Source organism: Copadichromis virginalis, linkage group LG18, assembly GCF_057382275.1.
Source record: "Copadichromis virginalis isolate Kocher_CV1m ecotype Utaka linkage group LG18, C_Virginalis_male_GT1.1, whole genome shotgun sequence".
NCBI classification, from domain to species: Eukaryota; Metazoa; Chordata; class Actinopteri; order Cichliformes; family Cichlidae; genus Copadichromis; species Copadichromis virginalis.
Genome location: NC_140635.1, coordinates 12,673,708 through 12,685,207, shown reverse-complemented (window position 1 = coordinate 12,685,207; position 11,500 = coordinate 12,673,708). Strand labels below are relative to the sequence as shown.

The 11,500-nt window shown below is 39.6% G+C and overlaps 1 protein-coding gene across 2 annotated transcripts; it reads right to left on the bottom strand.

Moving 5' to 3' along the window:
• Positions 1-1,361: 1,361 nt before the first annotated feature.
• Positions 1,362-10,621, bottom strand: LOC146687399 (alpha-amylase-like). Of its 2 annotated transcripts, none has more exons than XM_085438912.1 (9): positions 10,432-10,621; positions 9,827-9,973; positions 9,347-9,544; positions 8,186-8,416; positions 6,485-6,618; positions 5,468-5,690; positions 5,264-5,385; positions 5,007-5,132; positions 1,362-1,617 (listed from the first exon to the last, which is right to left on the bottom strand). In XM_085438912.1, exons 1-9 carry the CDS (start codon positions 10,597-10,599, stop codon positions 1,428-1,430), a joined length of 1,539 nt encoding a protein of 512 aa, XP_085295038.1. In that variant the 5' UTR covers positions 10,600-10,621; the 3' UTR covers positions 1,362-1,427. The 2 variants fall into 2 exon arrangements, with proteins under 2 accessions (XP_085295038.1, XP_085295037.1); XM_085438911.1 differs by lacking the exon at positions 1,362-1,617 and adding an exon at positions 4,225-4,478.
• Between the last annotated feature and the right edge of the window lie 879 nt (positions 10,622-11,500).

Genomic DNA, 11,500 nt, shown 5'->3' with positions numbered 1-11,500 from the left:
GCGGATACAAGCGGCGGAAATGAGCTTCCTCCGAAGGGTGGCTGGCCTCTCCCTTAGAGATAGGGTGAGAAGTTCAGCCATCCGGGAGGGGCTCAGAGTAGAGCTGCTGTTCCTCCACATTGAAAGGAGCCAGCTGAGGTGGTTCGAGTATCTGACAAGGATGCCTCCTGGGCGCCTCCTGGGTTGGTGTTCCGGGCATGTCCCACTGGGAGGAGGCCCCGGGGCAGACCCAGGACACGCTGGAGAGATTATATCTCTCGGCTGGCCTGGGAATGCCTTGGTGTTCCCCCGGATAAGCTGGAGGAGGTGGCTGGGGAGAGGGAGGTCTGGGCTTCTCTGCTTTGGCTGCTGCCCCCGCGACCCGGCCCCGGATAAAGCGGATGAAGATGGATGGATGGATGGATGGATGGGTGGCATCATAATGCCATAGTTGATGCCAATAAGATGGTTCCCATAATGAAACTAGCCTAGACTTTAAATTAAAGTCATCTGATCTTATCTTAAACTTATCTACAACAAGGTATAAGACCTGTTGTTGCAAATTCAATGCCAGGCCTGGAATGGGCCTAAAAAAAGTGGCCCTGGTATTGTTGATCCAGGTGACAAACCATGATTGTTGATCCAGGTGACAAACCGTGATTATTTAAAAACCAAACAAACAAACGGACAAAAAAAAGACAAAAATTATATTGACCCATCAGCCCAGATTACCAGTCCAACACTGGTTCATGCATTATCACCGTGGTATTTAAATCAGTTTTCTACTTAGAAAATAGGATGTTCTTATCACCTTATCTAAATAATTAGAACAATCTGACACTTAATTTAGGCACACCAGTAGAAACAACACATACTTGGTGAAAGACATTTTCTCATTGTTCCACTTTCTGAAGACAGTTCCCAGTTTGGGAACTATTCATTCTGATGATATTTCTACATCATTCGGAATGAAGCTGCTGAAAGAGAAGAGATCGTGTCTGAGACTGATTGATGTATCCCCTTTTTTAGGGTTTAACATTGTCTATGCTATTGTACTCAATGGATATAACCCCCCCCCCCCCCAATAATTATGAAATGTGAGTGAAGTACTGCAGCTCATCCCACCCACAAGGGAAAGGAAAAATAAAAATGTATCATTACTTTATCTTAGGACCACCATTATCATGAGATGTATTTATTTAAAACATTGTGACTAAATATTATGAGTGGGTAATGACTATTTATTACAAAAGAACATATTCTGTGTGTAGAGTACATTACACTTTAAGTTGCAAGTATTCAGATGACGTGTGAAGTGTATTTACATGTCAATCTATTATGTAAATATAAACAAAATATTATGTCAAAAATGACAAAGAACATTTTCAGTTTTTAAAATAAGCTTTATTTGAATTTTAAAGATTCATTTGAAGTCATATTTCCGGGATTTACAGCTTAGAGTTTGCATGGATAGCGATGAAGGGGTCCTCATCTTTGCCACTGATCGAGAAGGTGGCACGGCCATCACTACCAACACTGACCTGCTTCCCAGTGCATCTGCTTCCTTCCTTCTGACCAGAAATGACATCACAGTAGGTGCCACCAGGCAAGCCTGTGTTCAGGGTGACATTCAGGTCCCTGAAAGCGAAAATAAAGTCGTAAGAGTGCCATAATTAAACTTCATTGCCTTCTTGTATTTATTCTGCTTTCAAGACAAAAAAATAAAATAAAGCAATATAATACCACCTGGGCAAAGGAAGGCATTACATATCTGGTAAAAAAAAAAAAAAAGAAAGAAAAGAAAACATAAATAAAAAGGGATGCAGTTCATTTTTCTCATTCTCTGTTGAGAGAGTTTTACTGACTCAGCAGTCCAATCTGCTACCAAAATAATACAGTGCTGGTGTGGAGTAACAGCAAAAGTGTACTTTAAAGACATTTCATTTCCAGATGTCTTTTGTGGATAATATGATAATTCTATAGATCCTATAATAATAATTATATAATAACTAAAAATTATATAATAATACTTATTATTAATATTATTATTATTATTATTATTGTAGTAGTAGTGTAGTAGTTGTTGTAGTAGTTTTTATTTATTTTTATATATAATTAATAGTGCTCTTTATGAAACAGAGTTCCATTTCTAATAAAATAAATAAAGGCTTGAAAAACTACAGACATTTTTGAACTAAGCTTTTTTAAATTACACACACACAAACAAAGAGAACATAATCCTTACCAGTTCTCATTGTTAAAAACGATGAAACCATGGTTACCACGCCCAAAGGCAACCTGGTTGCCCTGGTTGTCCCACCAGTTGGAGTGAGGCTGTCCATTGACCACATTACGGAAAGTGACCATGTTACTAAATAGGAGAAAGGACAAATTACAATCATAATACATGATATCTACAGTTTTGATGGTCTAGCTGACAAAGCAGAACAATGTGAATTTGCATAAGGTCAGTGTGCTTTCTCCTGATTTCTGTGGACTTACGTGATCTGACGCCATCTATGCTCACAAACCCATCCATTCCCACAGGTCTGGTCAGAGTTGATAGTAACAGGCTTGGTTGACCCATCACCATTGCTGGGGGGTCCAATCCAGTCATTCTTATCCTATTATACAAGCATTAATGAACGCATTCAACAAAAAAGCATCTAATACACACTAGATATTGCATTATACTTGTGAACATACTTGTCCGTTTACAATGTTGCGGTCCCACCGATAGCTAGACATGACCCTGGTTACACCGTAAGGGTGGGCAAGCATGTAAGCAACAGCCATCTTGTAGAGCCTGGGGTCCCAGAATGTAAGGATGGATGCACCGCCAGCACCATGGCCTCTTTGGTTATCATGGTTGTCAGTGAAGACGAGAGCATTCCCGTTAGCCATGAAACCCCATCCTTCTCCCCAGTTCCTAAACACAGCAAAGAAAAAAAGAAATGTATTTTATTATATATATATTTTTAAATTATAGCTGATCATTACAAAGTCTTTGTTCAGACCAGTACTTAAGATAGAGTTTGCACTGGTTACTCTAACTACACTCCTGTAAAATTCTCATTCTCAAAAAGTCAACATATGATGGATGTGAAATTGACTTTGACAACCAATTTGTCGGACCCTGCACCTTTATAGTAGTTTTTATCTGTTTGTTTTTCCTTTACAAAGAGTATTGTTAACAATGACATATCTCTGTTACACACAAGTGTACACACAAATGTTCACACAGGTGTACAAACAGACACACACTGTCTTGGTTGGGTGCTGCCTCTAAACATATCATGCATTATTAGTTGTGATGCTGCTCAGTAGCATTCAACAACATGCGGTAGTTATAGCGTGTTGGTTGTTTCTGTGATTTCCTTACTGTGTTATTTTCTTCTTAAGCAGGTGGTTAAGCAGATTTCCAGTGTCTTTTCTCTCTTTATCTCTCTACCCCATTTCTCCTATATTTTTACTGTCTTCCCAACTTCTCTTTCTTTCTTCTTTCTCTTTCCCATCCTGCAATCCTGTCCATTTTGATTGTAATAACTAATAAACTACAACAATTAAGTACACCAGTATAGCATAAGGTCCACTCGGGAAAATAAATCTGCTCTTGGCTTTCAAACAACAATTATGAATGCTACAGTGCCGGACAGGACAGGCAAAAAGAAAAAGAAAAAGAAAAAAGATGAGTATTTTTGCTTTTGAACTGCAGAAATATATATGTTGAGCTGTACTGACTATATCTGCAAATGTACCACTAGAATACTAGGAATGTTTAGGTGATTCATGTTTCACTGTACTGTTAGGATACTATTAAGCAGCTAGCTAAGCGCTCTGTTGGTAGTTAACATGGAGCTCAGCATTGTGTCTGAGATTGATTGACTTATCCCCTTTTCAGGGTGTAACATTGTCTATGTTACTGTACTCAATGGATATAATTCCCCCCATAATAAATATGACACGTAAGTGAAGTACTGCAGCTCACCCTTTAATTCTTTTCTGAGCCCATCCCACCCACCAGGGAAAGAAACAATAAAAATGTGTCATTACTTTATTTTAGGACCACCATTACTATGAGATGTATTTTTTTAAATACATTGTGACTAAATATTATGAGTGGGTTTTCATTTCACACCCTGAAGAGTATTTATTATAAATGAACATATTCATGAACATATTTACATGTCAGTCTATTATTTGAATATAAACAAAAGTCAAAAGTCAAAAATGACAAAGAGCATCTTCAGTTTTTAAAATAAGCTTTATTTGAATTTTAAAAATTCATTTGAAGTCATATTTCCGGGATTTACAGCTTAGAATCTGCATGGATAGCGATGAAGGGGTCCTCATCTTGGCCACTGATTGAGAAGGTGGCACGGCCATCACCACCAACACTGACCTGCTTCCCAGTGCATCTGCTTCCTTCCTTCTGACCAGAAATGACATCACAGTAGGTGCCACCAGGCAAGCCTGTGTTCAGGGTGACATTCAGGTCCCTGAAAGCGAAAATAGAGGTCAACCCAGTGTTAAAGTCGTAAGAGTGCCACCATTAAACTCCATTGCTTTCTCATATTTATTCTGCTTTCAAGACAAAAAAACAAATATAAAGCTATATAATACCACTTGGGCAAAGGAAGGCATTACATATCTGGTAAAAAAGAAAAAAAAGAAAACATAAATATGCATAACATATGTGATGCAGCTCATTTTCTCATTCTCTGTTGAGAGAGTTTTACTGACTCAGCAGTCCAAAATAATACAGTGCTGGTTTGGAGTAACAGCAAAAGCAATAGACATTTCATTTCCAGATGTCTTTTGTGGATAATATGATAATTAAATAGATCCTATAATAATAATTATATAATAATTAATAATTATATAATAATACTTATTATTAATATTATTATTATTATTGTAGTAGTAGTGTAGTCTTGAAAAGGCTTGAAGGCTTAAAAACTACAGACATTTTTGAACTAAGCTTTTTTAAATTACACACACACAAACAAAGAGAACATAATCCTTACCAGTTCTCATTGTTAAAAACGATGAAACCACGGTTACCACGCCCAAAGGCAACCTGGTTGCCCTGGTTGTCCCACCAGTTGGAGTGAGGCTGTCCATTGACCACATTACGGAAAGTGACCATGTTACTAAATAGGAGAAAGGACAAATTACAATCATAATACATGATATCTACAGTTTTGATGGTCTAGCTGACAAAGCAGAACAATGTGAATTTGCATAAGGTCAGTGTGCTTTCTCCTGATTTCTGTGGACTTACGTGATCTGACGCCATCTATGCTCACAAACCCATCCATTCCCACAGGTCTGGTCAGAGTTGATAGTAACAGGCTTGGTTGACCCATCACCATTGCTGGGGGGTCCAATCCAGTCATTCTTATCCTATTATACAAGCATTAATGAACGCATTCAACAAAAAAGCATCTAATACACACTAGATATTGCATTATACTTGTGAACATACTTGTCCGTTTACAATGTTGCGGTCCCACCGATAGCTAGACATGACCCTGGTTACACCGTAAGGGTGGGCAAGCATGTAAGCAACAGCCATCTTGTAGAGCCTGGGGTCCCAGAATGTAAGGATGGATGCACCGCCAGCACCATGGCCTCTTTGGTTATCATGGTTGTCAGTGAAGACGAGAGCATTCCCGTTAGCCATGAAACCCCATCCTTCTCCCCAGTTCCTAAATACAGCAAAGAAAAAAGAAATGTATTTTTATTATAGTTGATCTTTACTAAGTCTGTGTTCAGACCAGTACTTAAGATAGAGTTTGCACTGGTTGCTCTAACCACACTTAAGCCTAATTTTTGCAGTGCTATTGCAAAGCAATGTGGTATCTTGATAATTTGCTACATTCGATTAGGAGCAGCCATGGAGGATCAAACAACAAAAGAAGTGAAAAAGACATGCCAAGCATTCTAATCTGATAAGAAGAAAAGAATTCAACTAGGAATTACATAGATCATTGTCCAATGGACTTGTGTACTTCAGAAAGAAAAAGACATGGGGAAAAGTAATCAAGGTAAAGCAAAAAATAAAATAAAAGTGGTGTTGGGGTGAGTGCCAATGATTAATATAACAAGTATTTATTGATATTTATGGCCATGATTCACTACATGACTTCACTGGGTTCATCGGCAAGCCAGCCAGCTGATGGGTTATGGTCTGACATTAACTGAGAGTCCATTAATACTTGAAATGGATGTATCCTGCACATGGTAAAGCAAAATTTCCCTCCTGTAAAATTCTGCTCCTCAAAAAGTCAACATATGATGGATGTGCATTTGACTTTAACTTAACTTAAAATGCAACCAAATTGGCTGGCCCCTGCACATTTATAGTAGTTTCTATGAGTTTGTTTTTCCTTTACAAAGAGCATTGTTAACAATGACATATCTCTGTTATATCTTTAAAGAAATCTTTTTTATTAAATTGTGTAATATTTTCCTTAGCTATACCAGTAGAAGCAACACATACTTAGTGTAGGAAAGCTTCTGGTTGTTCCACTTTCTGAAGACCTCTCCCAGTTTGGCACCATATTTAAACTCAGTCACTCTTCCAAGGCTGACATATTCATTGGATGAAATAGCCTCACCTCCCAGATCAATAACCTAGAGCGAAAAGAAAAAACTGATACTATAGTCTGAAAAGTGAGAAGGGTTTAATAAGTAGTACTAAATTATCTAATGATGTTATTGCAAGAACTGTATATGTTTCAAACCGTCACATATTTTAGTAAAGAAAAAAGAAAGAAAGAACAATGCCAGATGATGGCATCTATTTGTACAGATTCTTATTTTGTGCAGTGCTGCTGCAGTTTAGGCAGACTCACCTGAGTGGCATCCCCAATTACCCCTCACCGGTTTAAAGTGTGGGCTAACTCCTGCATTATTGTTGTAGTTGGTATGTGTTCAGCTGGCAACTGGAAAGCTGCAGCTGTGTGTGTTTGCAACAGCCAGCAGCAACTTGAGTGTTAATATCGAGATGCTGAAAAGCATGTGAACATCATCGGGTCTGCATTGGTTATGTTACAGTGGTGCCAAAACCCAGGACTGGGCCAGCAAGGGAAGAAGCTGCCCAAATGGCAGCCGAGCTGGTGGCCACGCAATGGGGGCAGACGGCGGTGGGAAGAACTGCAGGACCAGGTGTTGGTCCCTGGTCAACACCGCCGCCAGCCCTATCCACGACCCGTGACGGCATGGGAACGGAGGTCCGGACTGTTCCAGCGCCCGTTCAGGCCCCCAGGGTGAGGCCAGCCAGGACACAGCCTGCCTCCGCACCCGTCACCATTCCTTGGGAGAGAGCGGCAGGTGCCTTGCTGTGGCCTGCACCTGTTCCTGCTCCCCGGAAGAGAGCCACCGAGCAACCACCGGCTCACGCACCTGGAGGTGCGCGAGGGTCCTGCTATGCCTGTGATCATCTGTGCTGGCTGGTCCACACCAGAGGCCAGCACACTGGCTGGACCTGTCCTATCTCCACTAGAGGCGAGCGCGTGGTTAGGTCCCGCGTGTATTCCGCCTGTCGAGCTGCCAGTGAGCCTTGGCTCGTAGCTGCCGCCACTTGCCATATGGGTGGTCCCCAGACCATCTCCAGGGCCATCGCTGGACATACGAGCGCAGCCCTCAGACCCACCTTGTCACCTCTCCCACTGAATACGCGGGCGGCCAATTGAATGGACACCTCCCTGTCGCTGGGGCAGGGGCAGCGGTCCAGGCTGATTCCCCCTCCCACTCACAGGGGTCTGCGGTGCCACTGCAGGGGAGGTGGATGCACCTGATCATGCCTTGCTGGCTTAAAGTGTGGGCTAACTCCTGCGTTATTGCTGTTGTTGGTATGTGTTTGGCTGGCAACTGGAAAGCTGCCATCACCAGTGTGAATGGGTGGACGACTGAATGCAGTGTAAAGCGCTTTGGGGTCCATAAGGACTAAGTAAAGCGCTATACAAATACAGGCCATTTACCATGTTACAGTGCTATTCTGGTCTCTGCAAAAACAATAATTACATTAATGTTTCCTGTCCTGCAAGATAAAATATGAACCAAGATCTGTTCTACATTTCAGTCACATATAAAGGACATGTAAACTCTAAGACTTATCAAATCCTACGATTTCATGAAAACTGAAAAACATGCTTAAGTATTTATTTATTTCACCAAAATGTTTTTTTTTTAAACTTACCTCCTGATAGATGAAAGGTCTGGAGCCACTGGGGAACCACTGGGTGTTAAGGTTTTTCAGACGACCATAGACAACGCTCAGATCACCAGGCCACATGTGTTTGCAGGCATCCATTCTGAATCCAGCCACGCCTATGTCAATAAGCTTGTTCATGTACTCGGCCACTTTACCCCTAACGTATTCTTTCTCCAGGGAAAGATCCAGCAAATTATCCAGACGGCAGTCACGTACCTGTAACAGTTAATATTTTATTCAGCATTTGGACCCAAGAAGAAATTTTACCAGTGGAACTTGGTGCACTGGTGGCATCCAATCTTGGTACCACGCTGGATTCACTGAGCTCCAGAATGCAACCATTCTGCATGACTATGTGCCTGATTTTAAATACCTGTGGCCACGGAAGTGATAGGAACATCTGAATTTAATGATTTGGATCCGTGAGTAAATTAAGTAAGAGTTACTTTTGGCAGTATAGTGCATATCATATGTGATGGATGACAAGGAATAAAAGGTGTTTTGTAAAAAAAACAAAAAACAAAACAAAACCTATAGATCTCAGATCACCAGTGTAATCTGTAAAAGAAATAAATGATCTTTTAATAGAAAGAATGACTGGAAATACATTTTGTCACAACAACTGATCTCAAATTATGCAGAAAAAATTATATCACCAAAAAGAATTATATTGTTTGTTGCCAAATAGCTCCTCATATCACTCACCTTGTGGGGTTTTTGAAGACCCCCCAAAAAATAAAAATAAAAATAATAATAAAAACAAAAACAAACAGCAACAAAAGTAGTAAACCATTTTAATATTTATTAAACTACTGACCTAAAAATGTTCCAGTTGTATCGATCTTCACACTACACTTATCATGTACAAAACAAGTAATAATCTAATTCAAAACTGTATTCAGAGGTTGTTTGGAAATAGAAAGAAAAGTTTCTTTGCTTAGTGAAATGTCGTTTTAAAAGCAATGTGTTGAACTCTACACCCTTTCTGTACATTACCACCCCCCACTACCATACCACCGAAAAAATAACAGAAAGAAGTAATGATTAACTCAGACAGTTGGTAAAAGATTAAACTTTTGGATAAGTATTGATGGATATCCTCTACTAAAAAAATGTCTCACATTGTTTCTTGATAACATTTCTTACCTGATATTTGTCACCATAGTTCTCAATATTGCCACTCGAAGTCTTGCATTTTTGGTCATTGAAGTCCAAGGAGGAATAAGGAACACTGGGGAAGTCTCTTTTCCCAGCATCAAACCAGCTTCCACATGAAGAGTGGGTTCCCGTTCCACTGAAGGTTTTACACATGTGGTTGATAAGGGTGTCTACGTAGATGTTAACCTGTTGGGATTTAATAATTGGTGAGGATGCAGTTCACCACATCAAAATTTGTGTCCAATAACTTAGCAGTTTCCTTGACTTTTCTTGCATAATACGTTCAAATACAGTCAGTCTTGTAAATTGTCAATCTTTATTATTTTGTTATTAATTGCCAGTCAGTGTTTTTACAATATTCATTTTCCAACTTGTTGTTTTATATAATCATACACATTTACAATGTGCAATCAAATGCAGATAGGTCTTTCATGCTTATGACTCGGTCACAACTGTAATTTAGTTTACCCCAACTTTGTTGCATCTGGTGATCATGTCTCTCAGTTCTGCCTCACTGCCAGATCTTGAGCAGAGCTTGTAGCTAACTGGCTGGTATCGCTGCCACCAGGGCCTCCATGGATCGCTCACTAGAACGTGCTCATGTGGAGGAGAGATCTGAGCAATAGATCAGCACAAACATAATACAGTCTGAATGATAATTCTATTAATTAATTATGGTGATAGAAGATTGTTACTAAAATTGTCACTAAAGACGTTATACTGATACTAGTATAAGTGGAAAAATCCGTTGATATAACATAAACTGTTACACAACAGAAAAATACATTTGACTTGCCATGTTCAAACAGATTTGATTTTAAGGAACTTAGTAAGTTTAAATTCTACTGGTTGGATAATTCTAGTATGTGGTAGTTATCACTTTGTTCACTGTTTCATTGTCAATTCTTTCATCTTTCGTAATCTTTATAGTTGCATCTGTAGTAATTTTGCAACCATTTCCTGCATCTTGTCCAAAGGGGTGGACTCTTTTGAAAATAAGTTTAAAAATAATAATAATATACATTTTTGAAAATAAAACACCTTTCATTTAGTTATATATCAGCTATACATACCTGAACTCCACCAAAACCTTTGGGACCCAAGAAGCGTTCACACTCTTGAGCAATGTCAGCCCAACGCCACTCAAACAGGTGGACAATGGAAGTCCTTCCATGCTTAAAGTTTGGGTTGTGCTGGGCAAGGCTGAGCCCAAAGAGAGCTACCAGGATGAACAACTTCATGCTTTCAGTGGACAAAAAAAACAAAACAGTGTCACACTGTGTCACAGTGTATTAACTGTATTTATACCCGCCCAGGCCAATGAGAGACTGGTAAATCAACATGGAAACGAAACAGGTGCATTTTTATCACAATTCCCTGGTTCCATTTTAATCAGCTGAATGGAAGAAGATGTGACACAATTCTGTGACTGGAACGACAAAAATATAAGGGGCACATAGTACCCAAAAGGTTATTCAAACAAGGGCCATGAAGATACCTTGATATTCTCACACTGCTTTTGTGTAGCTTGTTTTTGTTTAGTTTTTCTTTAATTGTGTGTTTTTAGTGTGTGACGATGGGAGTTATTTGTTAACTCCCAAGTAAACACACTGAACACCACTTATTTTATTTGAAAATCTAAAATATGGAAACGTAAACATGTAGGTAATTACATAATGGTATGACCGTCCTTGACAGGTGGATAGAGCAGTGTTTCCCAACCTTCCCAGCCATGGCACATATTTCCAATTTGGAGAAATCACCCACAAGATTTCCACACCACAAAAAAAAAAAAAAAAAGTCACGAAAAGCATATTGATAATTTTTTCCTGTGCTCTAGGTATAGCGGAAATAGTTCAGTTTGTCCCCAGTATACGTTTTTTGCTTTCTTCTGACCACTACTCATGCTCGGGCCCTCATCTGGGTCGGAATTTTCTCCAGGACCCAGGTCAGACTATTTCATTTCAAATATTTGTCTATTGCAAATAATCTTTGTCGGCGCAGCTGATCATTTCTCATGGCACACCTATGTGCCGCGGCACAGTGGTTGGGAAACACCGGGCCAGAGAGATATTACAGTAGCTGTACAGCTACTGCAGTGCACTCAAATAACCTAACACATTAATTAGCTACAAAACCTAT